At 37.2% G+C, this 25,988-nt stretch overlaps 1 protein-coding gene across 5 annotated transcripts in view; it reads right to left on the minus strand.

The window, feature by feature from the left end:
* Positions 1-4,179: 4,179 nt before the first annotated feature.
* The window catches only part of CBLB (Cbl proto-oncogene B), a 225,639-nt gene continuing 203,830 nt past the window's right edge, over positions 4,180-25,988 (minus strand). For 4 of the 5 annotated variants that reach the window (XM_045501891.1, XM_045501894.1, XM_045501890.1 and 1 more), the window contains 2 exons: positions 24,337-24,456; positions 4,180-7,804 (listed from right to left, as the gene is read on the minus strand). In XM_045501891.1, the coding sequence (XP_045357847.1) occupies positions 7,545-7,804; positions 24,337-24,456 (380 nt within the window). In that variant the 3' untranslated portion in view covers positions 4,180-7,544. The remainder of the gene's footprint in view (positions 7,805-24,336; positions 24,457-25,988) is intronic. The other variant, XM_045501893.1, reaches the window with a different exon arrangement.

Genomic DNA, 25,988 nt, shown 5'->3' on the forward strand with positions numbered 1-25,988 from the left:
GGCTGGACCCCACACTGTTGGGTGATGGAGATAAGAGAGTCTTCACTGCAGTGACCGTGGGGCAGATAACTGGAGTTTTCAGCTAGAGGGCTGGCCAGGGCTGAGCTTGCCAGGCAGGAAGTTACTCCAGAGACAGAAATGGAGTTGCCCAGCCCACAGCATCTTCCTAGTGAAGGACCTTGCAGTGATTTTGAATGCTTTTCTTTAAGCTAAGGAAACCACCAAAGTCAATTTTAAATAAAATGGTTTTTGTTTTTAGTAACCAATTCACTGAACACTGTCAACCTGATGGGCTGCCAACACAGTTATGCTGTAATTCCTCCCCCCCCCCCCAATATCACAACTTTTGACTGTCAGTTCTCTCTTATCTGGTCACCAACATTCTAATCCAGTCTAGTCTGTTCAGGGTCTCCCAGCCCTGGCCAGGCTCCAGCCTCAGGGGTTAGAAGAAAAGAAGGAGCAAGATCTAGTCTGTTCTACCACTCCTCTTCACTTTTAGGTGTCTGCTGCTTCAGGGTTGGGACAGGGGACAGAGAGTTAAAGGGACACATTCTCTTTGCTTCACAAGTGCAAGTGCAGCGAATCCTGGATGTTTTTCTTTCATGTGTGTGGCAAGTCCCTCAGTGGAGGCTCTCATTGTGTTCTTATGTGAGTTCTTCAGGAGGTCGCTAACTGGGTTATTGTCTGACTCATAAGATACCCATTGGCTGAACTCCCTCATGACTGGTTTGGTAGCATGCACCCCAAAGTCTTTTGCTGCTTGGGTTATTGTGCCTGGTAGGTAGCCTTCATAGTTCCTGTCAGGATGGCTGAAGCTCAGAAGCCTTGACAGGAGTCTGCCTGTCCTGGGGGATATGATACATCCTTGCCTTCCCCATGGTGGAGCTGCTTGTCAGTGATTCACTGCAGACCATTTTGTTTTCTTTTAATTCACATACTCACAGATGGCAGATCAGTAAGTCCACTGCACAGACATCCAATAGAAAGAAATGACAGTTTTCTAATCTTTGCAGTTGGCTTTCTGGAGCTATCCCTTGGATAGGAAGAGGTGGACTCAATCCTTAACATTCTTATCCATCACTCACTTCTCCCAGGTCAACCCCTGAATCCATCATATACTTGGGAGGGTGCAGGAGAAAGTTCTGCTGCCAGCATCTTAATGAGTCCTGCAGAGGTTTGCTAGGTGGGTTTTTTAGAATATGGATGTGTTTCATCTGTTGTTTTATCTTTGGAGCTTTAGCCTCCTCATTCTAGGAGAAAAGGAAAAGTCCACGTCAACATCTGGCCACATTTGGTATGAGGGGACTAAAGAACGCCACTAGTTTTCTTGCTTTTCTCTCTACCCTAAAGACAAAATTAATTTTTGTGCCTGAACTAGATTTTAAACAAATGAACAAAAAGGTGGCCTCTTGGCTGTAAATAAGGAGCTTCTGAATATTTGGTTTAGGTGGTCAGTGGGGAAGAAAACAGCTCTCAAGGAACCACACTGGCTTTGGCATTCCAGCCAGCTCACCACCTGTAATTTCTACCCTCACTGTTCTGGATTTTGAGTAACAAGCACAGGAAGAATGCATGAATGGTAGCAAAGGTTTTATATTCAAAACTCAACTCTGCAGTTTTTTGGCAGAATGTGTAGATCATTACCCTTAAAGTTTCAAATTTCCTGTTTAGCCACAACAGTCTTGTTCCACTGTTATCTGCCCTTTGCTTTTGCAGGCATGCTTCTCTCTGTGGTCTACTCTGGGGATTCCAAGAGATAAAATGTGGCTTAAGCGCCCTGGGTAGGGCATGTGGTAATGACAGCTGCCATTTATTGAGCATTCAATGGTACCAGGCATGTTCTGAGTTCTTTAGTGCATTTGCTCATTGAGTCCCCCAATTATCCTTTACTGTAGATATGGTTGCCATCTTTTACATATGAGGCAACTAATGGGCAGAGAGGTTAGGATACTTGCTTAAGGTCACATAGTTTGGAAGTGGCAGAGGTAGAGATTGATCCTAGGTAATCTGGCTTCACAGCCTGTACTCTTAACCACTGTCATGTTGCCATAGGAATTTGTGAGCAGTAATCTCTTAGACATTTGTCATAATCTCTTTATGAAGAATTGAGTATTCTCTTAGCTTCTCAAGTTACTAAAAGACAGGTTTGAGCTTTACCAAAGTAAATTTTATAATCTCCTTTTACTTGGTGCATCTGACTTTTTTGGTTATAAATAATTTTCCCTATCTCACAGGGAACACAAACTGAGGTATCTACTGTGGTCATGTTAGTGAGTAGTTACATGTATCTTCTGGTCCATGGGTGAAGCAAGCAGGATCAAAGAAAGATATCATTTCACACAGAAGCTAGTGGCAAGCTGAAGCCAGAACTTAGGGTTGTTTCTAGCATCGGCTATTCAAGGGTGCAATTTTTATTTATTTGAAACATCTTGTGCACTACGTACCATGTTCTGTATTAGGAACTTGGGACACAGAGTCAGATGTGCTACCTTTACGAAGGAAGTTCAGTCTAGTTGGGACCATCTGTGGGATAAGGTGACTGCAGAACAACTTAGGTGTTATATTGTGCTGTGTGAGACATAAAAAGATATGCTCGACTCAATCTGTGGGATAAGATAGGGGGTGACTCACACAGGCAATGCTTGAGCTGGACTTTGAAAACTAAGAGTAGGCCAGACTGGGAAAAGGGAAAGGGATATTCAGGAGTAGCACAAAGACATAGAGCATATTTGGGCAATTGTAAGCCTAGCAAAAGTGATGAGGGCCTCGGGTGGGAGGGGAGTATAAACAGGAATGCAGACAGGGAATCCCTATCATTGGAAGCCACTGGGGACTAACATTGGATTTGAAGTTCAGAACCTTCATTCTGTCTTGCATTGGAGCCTGGAAGTCAAACTCTAAGAGAGTCATAATTCAGACCTAAAGGAGGGTAGTGGCAGTAGGGATGACAAGGAAGCAAAAACAGGTAATTATGAATACTGTTCAAGTTTCATCTGAAAATCAAGCAAAAGAGGGACACGAAGAAAAGGCATGGAAATTAAATTTCCCTTAGCCTATCGCCTGCCATTTGATGTGGCAATTCCTGTTAGACACACCCTAATTCTAGTTATTTTCATGGTTACTGCCAACTCTGACCTCCAGCAACAGATTGCTAATTCAATGCTTCCTAGAATCTTAGATGTCTTGCACAGTCCTTTACTAAGAGGCACCAACATACTCTCTTCAGCCTTTTCTGTGTTCCTCAGACCCATTATTTCTCACCTTTGCCTAAGTAGCCGTGTTTTAGCATGTGTGCTACTCTTAGTTGAAATGTTTTATCTCTGGAGTTTTCCTCTTTTAGGCTGACAAAATGCTATACAGCCTTATCACTAGTCAAAATTTCCAGAAGGAATGTGTCACTCCCTACTTTACTTCTGAGGTCCTAGAAGAGGCCTGATGGTTGTTAAAAGTATTAAATGTTTTACTAAGTTCACATAGTAAGGGCCCATATAGTAGTACATGGTATATACAGTAAGGGTCCCATAAATGTTCTTAAGCATTTACTATAAATACATACTTCCAGTACAATGTGACCATTTCTTTGTAGCATTTATTGTATTGGAATTATTTGCTTATATGTATGCCCCCATTTAATTGTATGTGCTTGGAGGGCATAACTATTAAGGGTATGAATACTATTACAAATATGCATGGGATTTTGCAGGTATTACTTTCACATTTTATGGTTCTTGATATAAAAGTAGTTATTAATATATTTTTTTTTTCATTTCCATTGTTCCCTCCCCGTTATATACTGGCCCATTTTATATGCTCTCCATTATATAACAAATGATTAAAACTATCAAAAATTTAGAGAAAATTAGATGTTAGTTGATTAGGAATTATCAATTACATAGCATGTCATCTGAAATGCTTCAGCCTTTCCCAGATAGGATTCTTGTAACCTTACCAGAACTCTGACTTTCACGTCTAAGACACAGAAGGAGCTTATTTATGTAAATATCTTAAAAGGATATGGTTTTGGTATTTAATAACTAATACCCATCTGGGATGGGCATTTGGTACCATTGTGTCCAGTTAACTTTTGAATCCTATGTCTTTTGTTTAACACAAAGAAAACATAGAAATGCTGTGAAAGAAATGTTTGTGTTCATTAGAAAAATATATACCAACTCTGCGTTTTGTTAAGATTCATTTTATAAAATACCTTAAAAGAACAGATAAAGTACTTGAGTTTACATAATAACCAGAATTGAAAAAAGATGAATATAAATTAATTGAACACATAACTATTTTGCCACATTAGACAAGTTTTAAAAAGGCATTAAAAAAAATAGTAATTGGGAAGAAACCCTTCACTCTATTGCTGTCTTTTTCTGGCAACTTTTCCTAGAAGCACTAAAATTCCAGGTCAACAGGCAGTACCTGTATTGTTGAAAACACACTGTAATTTGCTTCCAAATGTGTCAGCTTAAGAGAAGAAAATGAAAATTTTAACCAGGGTAGATAATTCAGTGCAAATTAAAGCTTCAAGTTGAAAATTCAAGAGGAAAAATAAATGTCCCAACTGTAGGAAATGCTTACGGAACTGAAAAAGAAAAAAAATTCACATTACGAAGAAATCTTTGCAAGTGTTCTTGTGTGTGGAATATTGAGTTAACAAATGGACCCTTTGAAGTTGCAATTAGGGCTTTAGTAAGACTATTTGCAATGCGGGCGATGGGAGGTGAACAGGCAAGAGCTAAAGGTCATTTTGTGGAAGGAGGTTCAGGTTAACCATAAGCGCTACTCTGATTCAATTGTAGAAAATTTGGCCAGGGTATTGAAGACATCAAGGGGAAAAAAATTATGGAGACTAATTTACTGGGTTATCATTGAGGATAAGTACTTCTATCCCCAGAACATGTTGGGGGATGGAGGAGAGCAATATTGGCCATGATTTAAGTATATGGATTATATGGTGTACTGGCTCAAAAAATAATTGTATTACTAAGTCTTGAGAAATGGGAGGAATGTCTAACTTTCTGGATCACAGTGAAACCAAGTCACCTTCATTTCCAACCCTTAATGGGTAGTCACTTCTATGATTAAAGTATTTAGGTTTATTTCTACAAAAAAATAGATTTTTTTTTTTGAGTTTGGTAGTCGTTGGTAATAGGTAGCAATGGGCTTTTCATGACTGTTTGAAAGTTTCCCTCTTTCCATTCCACTCAGGTTTTTGATTCATTCTTTTTCATGATAAAACTGATGGCTACTATTGGGTACAAGATGCAGAGATTTTAGTGGGGGCTAGCACATTTTCTTTGCAAAATAGATTTAAAAAGTCTAAATTTACTATATTATCACCAGTCTTTTTCTAATTCTCACTGGAAAATTTCACATATTTGAAAATTGAATGAAGATGTACTATGTTTCCTAACATTTGTATTTTATCTCATTCCCTATTAAAGTTATAACAATGTTATCACAATGAAGTGGCAACTTTTGGCTTTTAGTTGTACCTATGATCAGCAAGTCATAAAAAAAACAAAATATACAGTGCTATTTCAACGTGACATCAGAGACTGGTTAAACAAAAAGTGAATAATCATGATATATGCAGAGTTCATAAATCAATGAAGAATTAGCTGATGCAATTTTTTAAAAGTATAAAAACTGCACTCCTCCACCTGGAGGAAGAACATCTAAGGAAAAGTAAAAATTCCTCTCCAGTGACATTAACCAGTGCAGAATCACTTGAAATTAAAACACCCAAGACCTGTGACTCCTCTCGAGTACCTCCTATCGTGAGAGCCAAATTGATGAATAAGGACATGTGGCACATGCCTCTTTGAAAACAATGCATTAGTTCACCTCCCCAGGTTAACCTGGTGGCTGTTCCAGTCCTGAACATGGACTTCCCTGGGGTCCTGCTAGCTGTTTGGTCCTGTCCTTTTAAAGCCTGAAGCTCTCATTCAGATGCATCCTATTACATCACACTGGGTGTGAAGTTTAGAGAGGGAATGGTAGAAAGGTGCACAAACCCGTAATTAGTCCATATTTAGGGAACCTTCTGTGGGTTCAAGCATTTTACACAGGCCTAGTTTTTGTCCCATTTCTCCACTACTCATTAGGCTTTGTCCATCAGAGAGAGACTTTTACCACCAAAAGCACAAAGAATAACAAAACATTATATTGGAATCAGTTGCGAGTTTGTGCTTTAAAAACATAGTGCCTAATGGCATCAAGCACATCATAGATGCTCAATAAATATTTGTAGATTAAAATAATGTTTCTGAAGAACCAACCTCCATTTTGGGGGAGAAAAAAAAGCAAAACTAGATGAATTTTTTTCCCCTGACTGGATGGAGCAATGAGAATCTACAAATCAAATATGAACTTTAATTTGATAGCAGAGATTTTGCCAAAGGGAAAAAAAAAAAAAAAAAAACATTGCCACAGTAGCATTGGCACTTAACAGTGCATCAAAGATTTAACTTTTCCACTGCAATGTGAACTGGTTCCTAAACCTGTTAGGTACCAGAGTATAATCACTCAAATAGGAAATGAACTCTATTCCACTTCGGGAAAGGTATGGTAATTTTATCTGAAAATTATTAATATATTTCAGGGAGACGGCCCTCTTACTCAGCATGCCTCAAAGTAATGCAGGCATAAATGTCAGGGGACCTCATTATATAACTTCAGTACGGCATTGTTATATGCAAGTGTATTTCTCCCACATCTGCAGTAGTTGCTTTCTAATATTTTATATTTTTACAGAGTAGTGACACCCCTGGGATGGCAAAGATGAGAATATGGGAGGTTAAAGATCAAAAAACTTACACTAAAAAGGGATGTTCCTTTAGATCATATGAAAACCCCTTATCAAAAGGCAGTTAGTTCATTGACAAAAAAATGCTTTATACATTCATAATCTTCCCATCTCACAACAGCAAAGGTTTCCAAAGAAAAGACTCAGTAGTGAAGGCCACACACTTTTTTTTTTTTTTGCATTAGTTTGACACATTGAAAATCAGAACCTTTAAAGCATCTTGTAAATGGGAGAAATGGAACTGGACCTGGGCAGGAGTGGGGACGGGGCAGGGTGGGAGAGATCAAAATGAACATGTGACTTAGCTGTTGACGTGGACAGTGAGGGAGTTGGTGGGAGATGTTACAGCAGACCTGACCACTCTACCAAGGGTCTGTAAAGAACACAGTACAGGTATCAAAAAAACAAAAACCCTAAAACGAATCTAAAAACAAAAACAAACTGCAACTTCGCCAACTTGTAAACAAGGAAAAGCATTTCACAGACTCAAAGTTCAAGGGAAGTAAACGTCTTTAAATTATTTTTGTCAGTTCAACCCTGATTTAAAAGTATGGCTAGCAGAAATAAGCACAGCTGTTGACATCCTGAGCAAGCAGCTGTCTTCTGAGAAGCAGCACTTCCAAGCCTCTTCTCGAGATGCCACACGAGGAGACACCTTCTCTCACTTGTCTCTTTTCCATGATCCTGGAATATCGAATGCCTGCCATTTTGGTGTTGACAGTCTTGGCTGCTATAGATTTAGACGTGGAGAGACTGGAGGCGGGAAGGCAAATTCTCGGAGGATGCTACGCGCCACTTCGACGTTATTCTGAGCTATCTCTAAGGCTCTCTTCACTTCTTCAAAGGCATAACCCTCTCCCATGAGTTTTGCAATTTTCGCATCAACATTTTCCAATGCTGCCTCGGGCCCATGGGGTTTTCTGTGGTGGATTTCTGGTGCAGTCCTGCGGGGTCGTGGTTTAGGAGGTCTGGCTGGTGCTTGTGAACCATCTGTAGATTTTAAAAGAGAGACAGCATGTAAATAATGGGATAAAAATAAAGACAGCTTATCGGTATGATCTCATTCCATATGAAAATGCTGTTTTTCATTATCTGCATAAAAATTTTTTTTTCTAATTTTTATATACTATTGTAGGGTAGGTTATATTGTCCCCATTTTGAACATTTAAAAAACGGAGTTAGAATGTGTTGGAAGTTTGAGAAATTAATACAGATTTCTTCCCAATTCTACATAGTATTCTTTAAGCCATATAAAATAAGGGATAGAAAAGGGGAAAAAAATTAAAAAAGAAAGGCTTTCAGTATGGGAACACAGCTTATTTTTTCCTACTATGGTGAAGGAACTTTTTTTGGGGAGTTTCTGCCAGAGGAAACTGTTACAAGGTTGTCAGCATTCCTGGGAGGACATCCCCATCAGGCCCTCCATTCCACCCAGGCCACAGCACAGTTACTCTGAGCAATATGCACTGTAATGTCCTGGCCTGTCTGATTTTTTAAGTTAATAATGCTGTCAACTGTGCTGGGGAAGGGGGGAAATAGTAGGTGCTTTGGGTCTACTGTTAGTTTAACCGGCTGAACAGAAGTAAACAGTGCTTTGTTCAAATACTGTATCCAGATTGCAACTTAGGAAGTTTTGCTAAAGAAAAAGCAAAGCCAGTGGAAACCTCAGCAGTGAAGATTTGGGCTCCATATCAGTCCCCTGATAAGTTTCTCCAAGTTAAATCAAATGACACTGGTAACCATGAATGGAGAGTAATCTTACTAAGAGAAAAAGTTATAGACCACCATGGCACACAGATCACCAGGGCAGGGACCAGTAGCTTGAAAAGGCACTTCTGTTGTGGAGTTCCATAATATCTATACTTGGTACTATATATCAAAAGCCTAAATTAAAAAAAAAAAAAGATGAAAATAAAAATTGTCAAATTTATGCCATGAAATACATTTATGGATTTAAGACTCTTTAAACATCAATGCTTCTTTAATATCTTCCGCAGACCACTGACAAATGTCCGATGATAAATCAAAGTTAAGTGAATGAGGAAGTGAGGGTACAATCCAAATGCCTTGTGACTCTGGTCTCCAGCCTCTCCTTCCTCGTCTCTGCTGCTTTGCCAACTTTCCCAATACCTTCATGGGAAATTGTAAGCAGATATTTTCAATAATAATCAAATTGAAATAAAAAATTATCTAGTCCATTCTTTTATATTTTTCTTAAAAGCCTATTTTTCCATGAGAAGGTAGCTTGTAAAAAATACCCTGTTTACAATTCTAGCAATATAGCAGCATAGAATGCATATGTGAAAGCCTCCAGTATGAAGATACTCAGTTCCACACCACATTGTATGGTAGTCTTAAATTTTCTTATAGGATACTGCCCAGTTTGAAAAAAAGATATAGCTGTAGATACAGCTTATTAAATTATGCTCATATACAAGAACATACATTAATTTCTGGTTCTTGCTCAAGTCTGTACTGTTTCTTGCATCTGTAACTAAACATCTCAAGTTAATTATGGTCTGCTAAATTGCATTTCTTACTGTGTTTTCAGGTTCCATTTATTTGCTACTAAGTATTTCCATTATGTCACACAGAGATGGGCAATAAATTTTACTTCGCTTCTAATCATTTCCAAAAAAAAAAAAAAAAGATTAGAAATCCTAGCAAGCTTTCTGAGCTTCAACACAGAATTCATACATTGAAATCTTGTCTGTTCTGATTTACTTTTGGGTGAGAAAAGTACTTAGACTTAAATACAAGTCTAAATTCCTTGTATTCTATAGGTAATTCTTTAAGAGTTTTTTTAATACTGTTATTTTGTTTTTGTCCAAAATACGGAGAAAGGCACACGAATGTCAAGCATCTTTGAAAAGAACAGCTAAATATATCACATAAGTGGGAAGGCTACTGTGGCAGCCAGAGACACATTGAATAGTATAACTGACAATGAAGTCTTAAGATTTAGAACTTTTAAATTGAATAAGCTTATGTATTTTTAATTGAAGTACAGTTGACATAAAATATTAGTTTCAGGTGTACAACAATGATTTGATATTTATATACATTACTAAATGCTCACCATAGTATAGTTACCATCTGTCACCAAAGTTATTACAATATTATTGACTATATTCCTTATGTGGTACTTACAACTGGAAGTTTGTTCCTCTTTTATTTTTAATGTTTATTTTTGAGAGAGCGCAAGCAGGGGAGGGACAGAGGATGTGAAGCAGGCTCCATGCTGACAGCAGAGGGCCTGATGCAGGGACTGAACCCACGATCTGTGAGATCATGATCTGAGCTGAAGTTGGATGATGAACCCACTGAGCCTCTCAGGTGCCCCTCGAAGTTTGTACCTCTTAATCTCCTTCAGCTATTCTGCCCATTTCTCAACCCCCATACAACTAGTAGTTCTCTGTATTTATGAGTTGGTTTGTTTTTTTTCTTTTTTTTCTTTTCAGATTGCACATACAAGAGAAATCATACGGTATTTGTCTGACTTATTTCATTTAGCATAATACCCTCTAGGTCAATCCACATTATTGCAAATGTCAAGATCTCATATCTTATGGCTAATATTCCATCCAGTGTGTGACTTTCTGTGTGTATATACATCTTTATCCATTCATCTATGGATGGACACTTACATTGCTTTCATGTCTTGGCTATTGTAAATACTGCTGCAATGAACACAGGGGTGCATCTATTTCTTTAAGTTAGTGTTTTTGTTTTCTGTAGAAAAATACGAGAAGTGGAATTACCCTCTACCCTTTTAATGTGTTTATATAATATTGCATATACTTTTATTATGCACCTCCCTTAACTAATTATTGTTGATACAGTTGATTTTACCACTTTATAAGTAATTGACCTACTAGTTTTACTATGTAAGGCCTTTTTTATTTTTCCACTTAAGAAGTCCCTTCAGCATTTCTTGTAATGCTTGTTTAGTGGTAATAAACTCCTTTAACTTTTGTCTGGGAAACTCTTCTTCAATTCTGAATGATAATCTTGCCAAGTGCAGTATTCTTGGTAGTAGGTCCCCCCCACCACCCCCCACTTTCAGCACTTTGAATGTATCATGCACTCCCTTCTGGCCTGCAAAGTTTCTGCTGAAAAATCAGCTGTAAGTCTTATAGGTGTTCCCTTATAGAGGTAGTTGCTTTTCTCTTGTTGCTTTTAAGATTCTCTTGTTATCTTTAATCTTTGGTATTTTAATTATTATGTGTCTTTGTGTGGATCTTTTTGGAGTCATCTTGCTTGGGGCTCTCTGTGCTTCCTGAGCCTGACTTTATTTCCTTTATCAAGCTACAGAAGCTTGTAGCTATTACTTCTTCAAATAAATTTTCTGCTCTTCTCTCTTCTGGGACTATTATAATACAAATGTTAGTATGTTTGATGTTGTCCAAGAGGTCCCTTAACCTATCCTCATTTTTTAAAATTATTTTTTCTTTTTTTCTGTTCAGCTTGGATAACTTCTACTGTTTGGCCTTGTAGATCACTAATTCATTCTTCTGCATCCTCTAAGCTGCTGTTGATTCCTCTAGTGTGTTTTTCAATTCAGTTAGTATATTCTTCAGCACTGACTGGTTCTTTTTTATATTTTCTTTGTTGAAATTCTGAGATCATTCGCTCTTCTCCTAAGTCCAGGAGCATCTTTAAGACCATTTATTTGAACTCTTTATCAGGTAGACTGTTTATTTTATCTGTTTCAATTAGTTTTTCTTTTTTTTTTCCCCCCTGAGGTTTTGCCTTGTTCTTTCATTTGGAAATTATTCCTCTGTCTCCTCATTTTGTCTGACTCTGTTTCTACATATTAGGTAGATCAGAACTGTCTCCTGATCTTGAAGGTAGTGGTCTTGTGTAGAAGGTCTCCTATAGGGCCCAGAAGTACAGTCTTCTCCAGTCATCAGAACCAGGTGCTCCAGGGGTATTCCATGTGTGGGTTATATGCGGGTGGGGCTGGCCTCTCCCCACCCCAGGGCAGGAGTTGCTTCGGGGGGCAGCATGCTGGTCCTGACCATGGCTGCCCTCCAGGTGTGTCAGGGCAGGAACCACTTTGGAGGGACATCTGTAGGAAGTGGCAGGGTGGGTCCACAGGGGAATGCCAGGGTGGGATGAGCAGTGCTAGGAAAGTAGATGGAGGGTGTCTGAGCTGGTGACCACCAGCATTGGGCTAGCTAGGCTAAAGGAGGGCAAGAAAGATGGTGCCTGCCAACACTTCCATACCTGGAAAAAGTTTTTACAGATCTCTGTCCCTCCTGTGCATGTTCTATGATAATAAATTAACACTAATGGCACCAGTCCTTTTTAAAGTGCTGCTTCAGTGCTAACTCTTGGAGTGAGTTTATGTGTGGGCCCTTTAAGAGTAGAGTGGAGTCTGAATTTCCTATGGCCCTCTGGTTCTTCTGGAGTTAATCGCCACTGATTTTCAAAGATACTGTGGGGTCTCATATTCCTGATGCAGATGCCTAGGGTCGGTGGGGGGGTACCCAGTGTGGGGCTTGAACTGCCTGCTCCAGCGAGGACCTCTGTCCCCATGATATCCCTCCTGCTTGTGGGCTGCCATTCTAGGGGTTTGGCTCGCAGCCACATTTCCTCTCTGCCCCTTCTACCCTTGTCAATGTGGCTTTTTCTTTTTGTAGCTCTGGAACAGCTTTTTGCTAGTCTTCTGGTCATCCTCAGAGACAGTTGCTCTATGTGTGGTTGCAGGCTTAGCGTTTCAATGAGAAGAGGTGAGCTCAGGATCAATGATGCTACCATCTCCTCACCCTAAAGGTATGTATTTTTGATCCTAGTAGATAACACTAAAAAAAATGGTACCTTTTACCAGGAAAAACCCCCAGGAAACCCATCTGTTATATAAGGCTGCTATAATTAATACTGGCAATGTAATTTGCAGATGACTCTTCTTTACCTGAAAAAAATTAGTAAACATAATTCAAGAAATCTAAGTTAACACGGAAACACACACACAATGATTAAGTCAACCCTAGGGTAGTGAAGGTATCTCTGATCCTGAAAGTGGTATTTTTTCATTTTACACACAAAATATCAACCAGGGAAAGTGATTCAAATGACCTCTAAAAGGAATCAGGACAGATTTTAAACACAGTTAAAAAAAAAAAGACTTTCTTAAAGCAAAGATTTATTTTCCCAATAGATATTTTCCCTTGAAATTCAAAACTCACATATCCCAGCTCATTTAAACCTAGTCCTCATTGCAATGTTAGGGCAATGTTCCTCAAAACAATGCTGGCGTCTCTTCAAAATCTTACAAATGCTTGGAATTTTAATTTTATCATGTATTGGAGCCTACAAATAGAAGTAAAATGGACTCTGTTTCAACTTTTGGCCACTTGTTATATATAAATTTCCATTTATTAATGAATATTTATTCAATTTGGCATAGCTTAATTTTTGTTCGACTGTTTTAATTGGATAGAATAACTCTGTACCAGGTAATTGACAGCTACAACAGAGACTTTACTTGATGTAGATGAGGAACATTACATAGAGATGGGATTGGTCAGATGCATCTCATTCTCACAACTAAGATTTTGAGTGACCTTGAGCTAAGTAATTTACTTGTACAATTCTCACTTTCTAAATCTACTTTCCTATCTCATTTTTAGAGGTATTATTTATCCCTTCTCAGTCAGGTAGTATGCAAATTAATTAATGTAATGGCCTCTTCAGCACATATACGGAGCATTAAAAAGAAAGGACAATGAATTCACTCTCTATGATAACTGCTATACTTAAATGCTATGGAACAGTAATTACTCTAAATTAATAGCAATGTCAGAGAAGTGTGGAAGAGGGGGGAAAAAAGCAGGGGATTTGTTGTTTGAGTGCCTATTTTTATACAGAAAGCTTTTAAGGAAGATCTGTTATAACCTGAACTAAGAGTGGAAACTATTAAAAAAAAAAAGTGGGGAGGCATTTTCATGCTCATCATTAGAGCAAATTACTTAAAACCAATCCTTCTTTCTACACACCTCTTTAAAAAACTTACAGACAGCCTTCACTTTCCCACTTGTTATTTTTTTACAATGTCTAAAAGAGACACCGGGTCCTTATTCCCTTTAGAATGTATAGGTAATAGAAAGCAGCAGTGAAACAGAAGATGAAACTATCTCATAGTTCCCGAAATGTTATTATAATTTTGGAGTCCGCTGGAATTACTATGAATTTTTCCAACTCTATGGGAATTTCTGTACCTGAATAAATGCCATCCTTGTGTATTCTGGTGCCGCTGCCCATGCTCATCATCGTTTTGAACTATGAGCAATGGCAATGATATCAAAGTGAGTGCAAGAATACTTGGAGCGTGGGTTCTAAACAGTACATCTTTTTGAAGCACCAGTTTTACTCGAGGAAGTGAGAAAGTCAGTGTTTTTTTAAATAGCAAAATGAATACAGATTTACCAAGGAGGAAAATGTAAAATTTGCATAAGTTTTTAAGATAAAACAGACTTTGAAGCAACTTCCTGATTGTCCACTTTTGGTTAAAGCCACAGTCTCTGTGCTGTTCAGAGAAAGTGTATCAACAAATGATACAAAATACACACATATATATATATATATATATATATATATATATATATATAACTATGTAATTACATGTTATATATATTATCTCTCTATACATAATCTATATATATTTAAAATACTCAGCTTAACATTTGGCCCACAGTAACTGCCTTTTAGAAATGATTATTATGTACAATCTGAGACATAATCTCTGTTAATTACTACTTCATGGCTATTTGATTACAGACACCAAGACTTAGACTACTGATTTTCTCAACTAACGATATCTGAGAATTAATGAAACTAACGATATCTGAGAATTAAAAGAAAAATACAAATTTAACTGATCAAGGCATTAGAAGAAATTTTAAACACATCATCATATGACTTCGTTATTCTTTAAGATAGATCAACTAACTCTGGAACTTATTTATATCATAAGCTTCAATTGCTATCCGTATAGATACTCTGATTTTATAAGCACAGGTTTTAATACAGCTTTCACTAAATTACAAATAAAAAAATCTTCACATACATAGTGGTAGCTAATTATGATAGTTAAGGCTAAAGTTATGTAATTTTTTAATACATCCAAAAAACTGTTATAGGAGAATTACATTATTAAATTTTTAAGAAAAAAGATTCCAGATATTGTGCTTTGAGAACTAAAACTGTAAGGAAAGACGTTTGAGGCAGTTGAATTGTGGTAAAACCTTAACACTACATTTTCCTTTCTTGAAACACCAAACAAAATCTTATACATATAATTTATCTTTAAACATCTTATCACTAATAACTCCACAGTTCTAACCCTTGAGTGAAGTGAAGCCATGCTTTTCACCTGAGATCTTAATAGAGATAATTATAGAATATTTGGTCTTAATATAAAATTCACTCAATATTCTATGACTTTCCTTTAACCTAGTTAAAAAAAAATAGTAGTATTGGAATTAATTCCTCTTCTGATGAGACTTCTTCCTTTATTTTGTCAGTGTATTTGGTAATGAGAGCTTTTACCAAACACATTTAACATAAGTCATGTGCTGAAATTCTAATTTTTTAGTAGTATCTTCAACTGCCTTCTAAATATTGAGAAAATGAAAAAGCTTCCCCAGAGCGAATGCCACATTTCAGCAGCGTGAGCACAAACATACCATTATGACGTTGTTACTCTACTATAACTTGGATTCCCTAGATTTTTAAAGAATGGCATTCAAACCATAGCACATTATATCTTACAACAAGAGAAGAGGCAAGTGGAAAATTTATAAAAATGCACACATTGCCAGTATAGTTATGGACCTATGTGACTAATATACCCATGTTACAAAATAAGATTATTAAAAAAAAATGTCTGCCTCACATACAGGTATATATGCGAATTTTAACAGTCTGGTGAAATCCATTTTTCTTTTTTGGAAATCCACTTATTTCTGATGAACTATTATGACATTCATATCATTAAAAATCAACTGTCACATCTAATACATTTTTGGGAAGCAATAAAATATTTGGAAGACTGTTGGTATATGTAGACATACATGTACCCAGTCTTTTTAGACAAGAAGATAAGGAAATATCTGTAATCAATGAAAAAGTATTTTTAAAATTATAAAATTTTTTTTAATGTTTATTTTTGAAAGAGACACAGAGTGCGAGACAGAGACATAGAATCTGAAGCAGGCTCCAGGCTCTGAGCCGTCAGCACACAGAAAAATATTTGACCCCAAATATTTTTAAATTTTTAAAAAATATTTTTCACATAAAGTTGATATTTAGGACAACATAAAAGACAAGAGAAACTGAATTTGTAGGATGCAGCAATTATACAAGAATCCTTAAAGGTCACCTTAAAAAGGCCTTAATGAAAACATGTCATGCAAAATAAGGGCTATTAGAATCCTAAAGGCACACAGCACCTAGTCTTGAGTTTTCAATGGAGAGACCTAATCCAAAAAACAAAGCCAGCCCCTTTGCTGCTGTGAAATACACTAGTGGACAGCCTGTTAGTCCTGTGAGCTGCATGACAGCAAATTATCTTGATGGAAAAAAAGAATCTTATTTTTCTGTGATTTGACTGTGTTTGTAAACAGAGTTCAGGGAGAAGGTTGAAATGTTTGATGTTACAGCTAGCTGAGGCCTTCAGAGCAGTAATCAAGACAATTTTATTACTCAGGTAAAAGCCAGTTGAGGCTTCTGGTAAATCCTTATTTGGGTATATTTTCACAAGGTTGTGACTCAAAGTTCCTCCTTGAAATTTCTAGTGTAATGCTCATCAGAATTCCTACCATCTGAAACCGTATGTGAATGATGTTCCTCTGGGCTATACAACACCCACATATTATGAAGCAAAACTGTAAAGAAGCTGTGTAAATACAGCATTTTGGCCACAACTTTCAAAAAACTTGAATATATGTTTCTTTTAATCCAGAGTTGGTGGCAGTGAATATGTTATTTTAAATCAGTCATGGTACTTTCCTCAAGGTTGTATTTTAATGTTATTCCTTAAGGGATTTGTTTCCTTCTCTTATATACAGGCTGTCAGATAATGTCACTCCTTGAATTACACATTTTTTTCATCTGTCTGGAAATCCAGCCCTTTTGACTATTGTTTCAATGGCCACCCATGGATATATCTGAAATCTTGGAAGGACTAGAAGTTAATAGGCAAGACAGCGTGGACCAAAATTTGAAAAGGTTAATAGAATTTTCTATACTTTTCTGAGACATCTTAAAATGTTAAAACATATAAAACCATAGAGGGACTTCTACTTCTCCCATGCATATCATCAAGTACATAAGAACTACTGTGTTAATAATTCTTAAAGCAACTCATTAACTATTCCGAGGTTACGGAATGTATGGCTGTCACTATTAACAAATCTGTGAACTGAGCTGTGAGTTTAAAAAAAATCTTGAAAAAGGACAAAAATCTACATAGGAAAAACTTCTGATGTTTACAATTATAAGACAAAAATATTGTTTACATTGGTCAAAAAATGCGTGTGTTCAATTCTGGTCCAAAATGGTGACATAAGAAGACCCTTATCTCACCTTCTCTGTGGGGACACACCAACTCTGCACCTATTTATAAACCAATTCCTCTTGAAGAACTGAGGGCCAACTGAACAGCTTCTGTACAATGAAAGAAGGACCAGGCAAAACAGCAAGAGACATGGAGACTTGGTAATGAAGGGGACCCAGATTTGTCTGCCTTAGGGCATAGAAAAAAAGCTGTCGTTTAAAAGAGCAACTAGAATATAAAGGGACTAGCCCTAGAACCCTGCCCAACAATAGGTAAGCTGCTGAAACTCCAGGTTGGAGAGGCTGGTGAATGCACAGTATTTTTCCCCCTCCACCTTGATAGAGAGGATGGGAAGCAGGGTCCAGGCACCTTAACTGGACTACCACCTCATTGAGCCCTCAGTCCTCAGTCCATACCAGCCCTAGAATCCCACAAGGCAGCTCCAACGTGGTGCACCCTGGTCAGCACTCAATACGGTTCCAGCTGTTGCACTGAGGTGGCAAAGGTACAAAGAACCCTGGAACACTTCCTACACCGCTTCAGCTTCAGACAGTTTGCTTGGGCACCCCGGGGTGCAGAGTGCTCTGGGACCTCCTGGCTCACGCCTGCACTGGCTCCGAGTGCCCTGGGCCTCTACAGCTGACGTTGGCTCGTCACCCCTCCAGGGCAACTCCTCACTGAGCATCCTGTGACACCCTGGCTTGCATCCACTTCAGCTGTCCTGCCAGGGCGTTCTCTGCTTGGAGATCCCTGGGACCATGCCAGCCTGGGCACACTTCAACTTAGGGACCTCCAGCCAAATGCAACAGGCACACAGTCTATACAAAAGAGGACCATACACGAGACTGTTTCATCATGTTTAGAAGTTGCTGTTCCACCTAATTCATAGACACCAAAATCACCCAAAATGACAAGACAGAGAAACATGCTCCAAATTATAGACAAAACCTCAGAAAAATAATTAAATTAACACAGATTATTAGGCATATTGCTTAAGAGTTTAATGAACATAAAAATGAGCACTGGACTGCAGAGAAGAGTAGAACTCAACTTCAACAAAGAGATAAACAATACAAAGAACCAGTCAGAGCTGAAGAATAGAATAAATGAAAAATACACTAGAGGAAATTAACAGTACTTTAGCAGATGCAGAAAAATGGTTCTGTAAGACAGGATAATGGAAAGCACCCAAGATGAGCAGCAAAAAGAAAAAAAGAATTCAAAAAAGAAGGCTAGGTTAAAGGATCTCTTGGACAACATCAAGCAAACATTGAAAACATCTCTAACTTGGGGAAGAAAACAGAAGAATCTGGAAGAATTCAGGAAGCATACAGTTCAAAACAAGTTGAACCCATGAGGTCCACACTATGACACATATTCATTACAATGTTAAGATTAAAGATAAAGAGAATTTTAAACACAGCAAGAGAGAAGCAAAATGTTATATACCAGGGAAACTGCACAAGGCTGATCTCTCAGCAGAAACTTTGCAGGCCAGATGGGAATGGCAGAGTACATCCAAAGTACTGAAAGGAAAAAACCTACAACCAAGAATACCCAGAAAGGCTGTCATTCAGAGTTAAAGGATAGAGTTTCCCACACACAAAAGTTGAAGTTCATTGGCACTAAACCAGAGTTAAAAAAAAAAAATGTCAAAGGAACTCCTTTGAGAGGAAAAGAAAAGGTCATAATTAGAAGAAAATTGTGAATAAAAAGATATAAACTATGAAAACATATACATAAAATGTGGAGGGGGGAGTGAGAATGTTCTTTGAGCATAGGTTCAAACTTAAGTGACCGTCAACTTACTATAGACTGCTATATACTTAGGATATTTATATATGAACCTTATGGTAACCACACACCCAAAACCTATAACAGGTACATAAAAAATAGCTAAGCATAACACTACAGAAAGTCATCAATCACAAGTAAAGAAAGAAGAAAGGAACATAAAAACTATAAAACAACCAAAAATTAATAAAATGGCAAAAAGTACATACCTATCAATAACTACTTTAATGTAAATGGTCTAAATGCTCCAATCAAAGGACACAGGACAGCCAAATGGATAAAAAACAAGACCCATCTGTATGGTGTCTACATGAGACTTGCTTCAGATCTAAAGACACATACAGCCTGAAAGTGAAAAGGTGAAAAAAAAAATTCCATGTGAATGGAGATGGAAAAAAAAAAAAGCTAGGGTAGCAACTTATCAGACAAAATAGACTTTAAAACAATGACTGTAACACGAGACAAAGAAGGGCATTACATAATGATAAACGGTTCACTCCAACAAGAGAATTTAATGGTTTTAAACATCTATGCCTTGAACATTGAAGCACCTAAATATATAAAGCAAGTATTAACAGACATGAAGAGAGTACTACTGACAGCACTATGATTGGGGACATTAACACTCCACTTACTTCAATGGATAGATTATCCAGACAGAAAATCAATAAGGAAACAATGTCTTTGAACAACACATTAGACCAGATGGACTTCAGATATATGCAGAACATTCCATGCAAAAACATCAAGACACATTGTTTTCTAGTGCACATGGAATATTCTCCAGAATAGATCACATGTTAGGCCACAAAGCAAATCTCAGATTTAATAACAATGAAATCATATGCTACATCTTTTCCAACCACATGTTATGAAACTAGAAATCAATCACAAGGGAAAAAAAAGGAAAAAATTCAAACATGTGGAGGCTAAACAATACACTACTAAACACCCAGTGGGTCAACAAATCAAAGAGGAAATAAAATAATACATGAAAACATGAAAATGAAAACACAACGGTATAAAAATTTTTAAGATACTGAAAAAGCAGTTCTAAAGGGAAATTTATAGTGATCCAGATCTACCTCGGGAAACAAGAGAAGTCTCAAATAAACAATCTAGCCTTCCATTTAAAAGAACTAGAAAAAGAAGAACAAACAGAACCCAAGGTTAGTAGAGGGAAGAAATAATAAACACCAGAGCAGAAACAAATGAAATAGAGACAAAAAAGAAAAAAAAATTGCAAAAGATCAATGAAACCAAGAGATGGTTCTTTGATGAAAAAAAAAAAAAAAACAGACAAAATTGATAAACCTTTAGCTGGATCATCAAAAATAAAAACACAAAATTAGAAACAAAATAGAAATAACAACTGAAACCACAGTAATACCAAGGATTATAAGAAACTACTGCTATAAAAAATTCTATGCCAACAAAGTGAACAAAGTAGAAGTGGATAAATTCCTAGAAACATCAAATCTTCTGAAACTAAATCAGGATGAAATAGAAACTCTGAACAGACCAATTACTAGTAATGAAATTGAATTGGTAATCAAAACCTCACAATAGTAGTCCAGAAATGAGTTAAAAAATGAGGATTCATAGGTGAATTCTACCAAATATTTAATACCTATTCTCCTCAAACTATTTAAAAAAAAATAGAAGCTTCCAAATATATTCTGAAAGGCCAGCATTAGCTTGATAGCAAAACCACCAAGACAAGGACACCACACACACACACACACACACAAATATCCTTGATGAACATAGATGCAAAAGTCCTTAAAATATGACTAAACCACATTCAAAAATACATTAGAAGGACCATTCACCATGATCAAGTGGAATTTATCCTAGGGATGCAGGGATGCTTCCATATTTGTAAATCAACATGAATATACCAGATCAACAAAACAGGATAAAAATCTTATCTTAATAGATACAGAAAAAGCATTGGACAAGATTCAACATCTGGCTGCTCATGATAAAAACTCTCAACTAAGTGGGGTTAGAGGAAAGAGACCTCAACATAATAAGAGCCATATATGAAAAACACACAGCTAACCTCATACTCAATGGGAAAAACTGCACTTTCCTTCTACATTTGTTTATTTTTGGGACAGAGAGAGAGGGAGACACAGCATCGGAAACAGGCTCCAGGCTCTGAGCCATCAGCCCAGAGCCTGACGCGGGGCTCGAACTCACGGACTGTGAGATTGTGACCTGGCTGAAGTCGGACGCTCAACCGACTGCGCCACCCAGGCGCCCCTGCACTTTCCTTCTAAAATCAGCAGGAAGACAAAGATGTCCACTCTTGCCACTTTTACTCAACATAGTACTGGAAGTCTTAGCCACAGCAATCAGAGAAAAAAAAGAAAAGGCATCCAAATTGGTAAGGAAGAAGTAAAGCTGTCACTATTTGCAAACAACATGATACGATTTATAGACAACCCTAGACGCCACTAAAATCTGCTAGAATAAATGAATTCAGTAAAACTACAGGACACAAAATTAATACAAAATTAAAATCTGCTAGAATAAATGAATTCAGTAAAACTACAGGACACAAAATTAACACAAAAGCACAGAAATCAGTTACATTTCTATACACTAATGATGAAGTAGCAGAGATACAAATGAAAAAAATCTCATTTACAATTGCACCAAAAAGAACACAATACCTAGGAATAAACTTAACCAAGGAAGTGAAAGACCTGTACTTTGAAAACTGTTAAGACATTGGTGAAAGAAACTGAAAATGACACAAGCAAATGGAAAAGTATTTCATGTTCATGGATTGGTAGAATTAAAATGTCATACTACTGAAAGCAATCTACAGATTCAATGCAGTCTCTATCAAAATACCAACAGCATTTTTCACAACTCACAGAACTTTTCACAGAAATGGTACTAAAATTTGTATGGAACCACAAAAGACCCCATATAGCCAAAGCAATCTTGAAAAAGAAAAACCTAACAGGAGGTATCTTAATCCCAGATTTCAAGATATACTACAAAGCTGCAGTAATCAAAAAAGTATTGTACTGGCACAAAAACAGACACATAGGTCAGTGGAACAGAATTGAGAGTCCAGAAATAAGCCCATGATTATATGGTCAATTAATCTACAACAAAGGAAAGAATGTACAATGAGAAAAAGACTGTCTCTTTAACAAATGGTACTGGGAAAACTGGACAGCTACATGCAAAAGAATGAAACTGAACCACTTTCTTACACCATACACAAAACCAAAATGGATTAAAAGTGAGTCTTGAAACCTTAAAACTCCTAGAAGAAAACACAGACAGAAATTTCTTTGACATCAGCCTTAGCAACATTTTTCTAGATAGGTCTTCTCAAACAAACAATTGGGACTACACCAAAATAAAAAGTTTTTGCACAATGAAGCAAACCATCTAACATACTGAGTGGGAGAAGATACTTGCAAATGATACATCTGATTAGGGGTTAACATCCCAACTATATAAAGAACTTCTCAAACTCAACACTCCTCCCCCAAAATAATAAAAAAATGGGCAGAGGACCTGAATACATTTTTCCAAAGAATACATACAGATGGCCAACAGACACATGAAAAAATGTTGAACATCACTATCAGGGAAATGCAAATCAAACCACAATGAGATCACCTCACACCAGTCAGAATGGCTAGAATCAAAATGAGAAGAAATAACAAGTGTTGGCGAAGGTGTCCAAAAAAGGAACCCTCCAGCACTGTTGGGGGAATGTAAATTGGTGCAGACAACAGTCTGGAAGTTCCTCAAAGAATTAAAATGGAAATACCATACGATCCAGTAATTCGACTACTAGTATTTGCCCAAAGAAAACAACAACACTAATTTGAAAAGATACATGTACCCCTATGTTTTTTGCAGCAGCATTATTTATGATAGCCCAGATACGGAAGGAACCTAAGTGTCTACTGATAGATGAATGGATAAAGATGGTGTGTGTGTGTGTGTGTGTGTGCGTGCGCGCGCGCGCGCGCGCGCACGCGCAGAAACAGACCCACAGAGAACAAACAATGTTGCCAAAGGGGAGGAGTATGGGGGGATGGGCAAGATCAGTAAAGGTGAATTGGAGATACAGGCTTCCAGTTATTAAATGAGTAAGTCATGAGGATAACAGGTACGATACAGGGAATACAGTCAATGAGATAGTAATGGCACTGAATGGTGAGAGATGGTAGCTACACTTGCGGTGAGCATACCATAAGGTATAGATTTATCAGATCACTATGTTGCATACCTGAAACTAATGTAACATTGTGTCAACCGTCCTTCAATAAAGAAAAATGTGTGTTCAGCATAACCCATACATCAGCCACTCCTCTCCTCGGCCATCCACCTATCCAAGAGCCACGTGCTAGGCACTCTTGTGAACGTATGCGGATACAGCAGTGAAGCAAACCATACTCCTATCTTCAAAGCATTAATATTCTAGCAAAGAAGATGGACAAATAAGAATTCAAGCAAACGAATGGAATTTCAGGCGGTGACAGATGCTATGAAGAAAAATAAAGCACAAAAGAGTGCAGAAAGGGACTGCGTAAGGTATGGGGAACCATTTTAGATATGCTGTTGGAGGAAGGCCTCCCAAAAAAGCAAAGCAGCGGCATTTCATTATTAATGGTTAGGAGTGTGACTGGTATTTACTGAGATGGCACATTCTTCCCTCATTCTACGTAATAGCTGACAGGGGAGCACTGCAGTATCACCCTTAAGTAAGGTTGGAAAATTAATAGTTTGGTGCTAATATTAATGCTAAAGAAATTCTCCCTTTAATAGAGAAATAAGAGAATGCAGCATATTGATGCACGAAGAGATTTTTCCCATTTCTCATCTCTGGTATGGCAAAACAAAGGTTAGAGAAGGAACAGACTCTGAATCAGAATATGTGCTTTACTGAGTGATAAGGTTAATATGAAAGCTGCTTCTTTTTTTCTTTTTTTTTTTTTTTTTATTTGTGGGGCAGTTTCGTAGGGATTCCACTTGTAATACAAGTTTTACAAGCACACTGTAAAGTGACAAAAATACTTTGCTGGGAGTGCTCATTAAATTCTGTAACGAATAAAAAAGTGCTCTGAAAACCAGCAAGCACTGTACAAATGCAAGGAAGCATTATTACTATTGTTCGCTAACTCACCTGAAGATGAAGGAAGCGGATCATAGTCCTGTGATGCTCTGTTGGCTTTGACATTTTCGCCTGGTAATCGCCTAGCAGGAGGCAAAGGAACTTGGCCACTTGCTGGATCAAGAAAGGGCTCTTAAAAGTAAAGATAATTTTCAAATTAAAATGATTATCTCTACCAAGTGGCTGAAGGAAAAAATCCTAGAAATTCTCTATAAAGATCAAAGGTTTTGGAAATAAATTAGAAAAATAATTTCATGACTGGTATTAACCGTTTTCTAATCCACTTGCCTATTTCTAATTTATTCATCACTTGCTCAAATATGCTCCTCCTATTTATTCCTAGATAATACAAAATACTAATTTTATATTTAAAATTTTCAGATCTTAATTATAAAATTCTTGGTGATAAAAGCTGCTTCAAATTATTATTTTCTGTCCCATTCTGTCCTACACAATGAACAGAAGCTGTTGTAAAAAAATTTTTTTTGACTTTTGCCTATAAGTGTCATTATCAAATCAGTTAATCTTTAAAATGGACCTGACATTTGGGATTTGTGAGGATTAAATAAATTCATGTACATAAATTTCCTGTACATATAAAGTATCTTTTAAAATACTACTATATTGGGCATCCTATGCTAAAAGTCTTATTTTTGAGACAGAGAGAGAGAAAGAGACAGGGTGGGGGGAGGGTGGGGGAGGGGCAGGGAGAGATGGGACAGAGGATCTGAAGCAGGCTCTGTGCTGTCAGCACCACTTCAGGGCTTGAACTCACCAACTGTGAGATCATGACCTGAGCCTAACCATGTGAGCCACCCAGGTGCCCCTAAAAGTCATTTTTAACTGGCTCACTAAATAGTAAATTCAATTACTAAAAATTGTGCTATTAACATTAAGGTTTGCACATACACTAAAAAGTGACATTTTCAACCACATTGGCAGTCAGAGAGGGGGTATCTGAAACAGTGCAAATTGTGAGTTGTACACAAATAAAAAATTATTTTGCTACTTCTGATGTTTATTAACTGGAACTGAAGGCAGAAAAATAAATTTTGTCAGTGGTACTATAGTAAATTGTTAGGATCATAAACCTAACTGATTTAAAATTAGTAGTTTATGGATTTAAATCCATAGAACTGGTTTCAGCTCTGAGTAGGTCTACATTACCTCTGCCATTTCTGATTCACTGATAATTTACTTAGCCATACCACTTCTATCTCTGGTTCCTCTGTTTTCTTCTCTCATATTACTTTCTTTTATATCTGTCAGTATCTCCAGAGGTACTCTAAGTTCTTTTGAGGGCAGGGGTCTTACGTTACTCATCATGTTTGAATTATGTCCTCTAACACACAGTACCAAGCACGCTGCTTGGCAAATAGCCTAAACTTCAAAAGTATTTGCTTTTAACTACCAAAAACAAACCCAAATAGATTAATATTTTTCACAAATTCAAAATCAGTGAAATCTGAAATGCTACCATAAGTAAAAATTGTAGATATTAAGGATCCGATTATATTTCATTGTTTGAACATCCCTTCAAGTTTGTCATTAAGAATATGTAAGGATTATTTATAAGAAGAAAATGAACACATATTTATACTAGTTTTTGACTAGATAATGTAAGGCAAGAGTTGAAGTCTTTGATTATTATTTTCCTCTCTTGA

This window comes from Leopardus geoffroyi, chromosome C2 (assembly GCF_018350155.1).
Source record: "Leopardus geoffroyi isolate Oge1 chromosome C2, O.geoffroyi_Oge1_pat1.0, whole genome shotgun sequence".
NCBI lineage: Eukaryota > Metazoa > Chordata > Mammalia > Carnivora > Felidae > Leopardus > Leopardus geoffroyi.